Raw genomic sequence first — 2,500 nt, forward strand, 5'->3', positions numbered from 1 at the left:
CCAATCTGACGCCGACAAGTGCCTTGCCATTCTTCTGCCTTGTGGCCACCGACCCAAAGACCTGTGAGATACTCTGGTGATCAGAAGAAACAACAAATAAAAAATGTATGACTCCGATCCGGATTCCCTCAACTCTGGATCCAGGACACCGGATCCTAAAGATGTCCTCCACCAAGAGGAGCAGGAGGAGGAGGAGGAGGAGGAGGAGGAGAGGGAGGAGGAGAAAAAGACCGCCAAGGCCAACAACCGCTTCTCCGACCCCAGACTTCTGTTCCGGAGACCCCGCCGTCAGGGTCTTCTGCGGCCCGAGGGCATGACGGTGACCGACTACAAAGGCTGTCGTCGCTATCTGTTCGCCAACGCCGACAACGACCCGGGCCGGAGTGACGACGACGACCGGCACAAGGGTGACGACCCTGACACCGATCGGCGGAGAGGAGATGGTGACGGGAGGACAGATGCCCATGGTGACGGGAGGACAGATGCCCATGGTGACGGGAAGACAGATGCCCGTAGTGGCGCGAACAAGGCTGCCCAAGACACGGAAGGGACGAAAGAGGAGGAGGAAGAGGAGGAGGGTGGTACGGGGCAGGCTGTGGGTGGCCGGCAGAAGAAGGCCCGGCCCGGACAGGACGGGTTCAGAAAACGTGTGGTGGTCAGGAAGCGGCGTTCGGGAAAGACAGGGGAACGGCCAGGCGCTGGTGACCAGCGTCCCGAAGAAAGTATGTAACTCTCTCTCTCTCTCTCCATTGTCTTCGTCTCCCTCTCTCTCTCCATTGTCTTCGTCTCCCTCTCTCTCTCTCTCCATTGTCTTCGTCTCCCTCTCTCTCTCTCTCTCCATTGTCTTCGTCTCTCTCTCTCTCTCTCTCTCTCTCTCCATTGTCTTCGTCTCCCTCTCTCTCTCCATTGTCTTCGTCTCCCTCTCTCTCTCTCTCCATTGTCTTCGTCTCCCTCTCCCCCCCTTTCTCTCTCTTCATTGTCTTCGCTTCCCTCTCTCTCTCTCCATTGTCTTCGTCCCCCTCTCTCTCTCTCTCCATTGTCTTCGTCTCCCTCTCTCTTTCTCTCCATTGTCTTCGTCTCTCCCCCCCCTCTCTCTCTCCATTGTCTTCGTCTCCCTCTCTCTCTCTCCATTGTCTTCTTCTCTCCCCCCCTCTCTCTCTCCATTGTCTTCGTCTCCCTCTCTCTCTCTCTCTCTCCATTGTCTTCATCTCTCTCTCTCTCCATTGTCTTCGTCTCCCTCTCTCTCCATTGTCTTCGTCTCCCTCTCTCTCTCTCTCTCTCTCTCTCCATTGTCTTAGTCTCCCTCTCTCTCTCTCTCCATTGTCTTCGTCTCCCTCTCTCTCTTTCCATTGTCTTCGTCTCCCTCTCTCTCTCCATTGTCTTCGTCTCTCTCTCTGTCTCTCTCTGTCTCTCTGTCTCTGTCTGTCTGTCTGTCTGTCTCTCTCTCAGCGCAAGCGATAACAATATTGTAAATCTGCTATCCAGCAAGAGCAAAGTTGTAAATAAAAGTGTTGCGAAATTCATTGCAGAAGCAATGAATATAAGAAAAAAAGATCTTTAACCAACTACTGATTTCAAGATGATCCGATAGACGACATTGGTGTGTGTGTGTGTGTGTGTGTGTGTGTGTGTGTGTGTGTGTGTGTGTGTGTGTGTGTGTGTGTGTGATCATTAGAATGGTATTTTGTTTTCATGAAAACAATTGTCATTCCCCCTTGTCTAGAGGGCTTTAATGCTAATCGGACAATAAAATATGTCAGTGTCAGTGTCAGTGTCAGTATCAGTCTCTCTCTCTCACACACACACCTCTTCCCCCTCCCTCTCTTTTATTCTTCTAATGATGATTAAACTGATTGCCTTGTGCTTTCACATATGTGTCCATACAAATGTATTTGTGTAAACGCATTTCATTATTAACACGCACCAAATCTTATATAACGACATCTTTGTTCTTGTTTCTCTATCTTTCTCTATGTCTCTGTCTCTCTCCGTCTCTCTCCTTGAAACTCTTTATTGCTCCTACAGCTGTTGAAATGGTGTTAATTTTTTTTGTTTGTTACTGTTTTGCGACCTGTGCATGTTTATTTCAGTTCAAATTTGTATTGCTTGATCATTTTCTTAACATTTTTATACTTTCATGTCTTGTACTCCCCCCTCTCTCTCTCTCTCTGTGTCTGTCTGTCTGTCTCTCTCTCTCTCCTATCCCTTACTTTCTCCTCCCCCTCTCTCTCTCCTATCCTTTACATTCTCTCCCCTCTCTCTCTCTCCTATCCCTTACTTTCTCTCTCCTGTCTCTCTCCTATCCTTACTTTCTCTCTCTCCTCTCTCTCTCTCCTATCCCTTACTTTCTCTCTCCTCTCTCTCTCTCCTATCCTTACTTTCTCTCTCCCCTCTCTCTCTCTCCTATCCTTTACTTTCTCTCTCCTCTCTCTCTCTCTCCTATCCCTTACTTTCTCTCTCTCCTCTCTCTCTCTCTCTCTCCTATCCTTACTTTCTCTCT

The 2,500-nt window shown here is 49.2% G+C and overlaps 1 protein-coding gene across 1 annotated transcript in view; it reads left to right on the top strand.

Annotated features, from left to right (window-relative positions):
- The first annotated feature begins 313 nt into the window (after window positions 1–313).
- The window catches only part of LOC143297629 (uncharacterized), a 15,368-nt gene continuing 13,181 nt past the window's right edge, over window positions 314–2,500 (top strand). Inside the window, exon 1 of the mRNA XM_076610046.1 lies at window positions 314–722. Within this exon, the coding sequence (XP_076466161.1) occupies window positions 314–722 (409 nt within the window). The remainder of the gene's footprint in view (window positions 723–2,500) is intronic.

The sequence above is a fragment of the Babylonia areolata genome, chromosome 23 (genome assembly GCF_041734735.1).
Source record: "Babylonia areolata isolate BAREFJ2019XMU chromosome 23, ASM4173473v1, whole genome shotgun sequence".
NCBI lineage: Eukaryota > Metazoa > Mollusca > Gastropoda > Neogastropoda > Buccinidae > Babylonia > Babylonia areolata.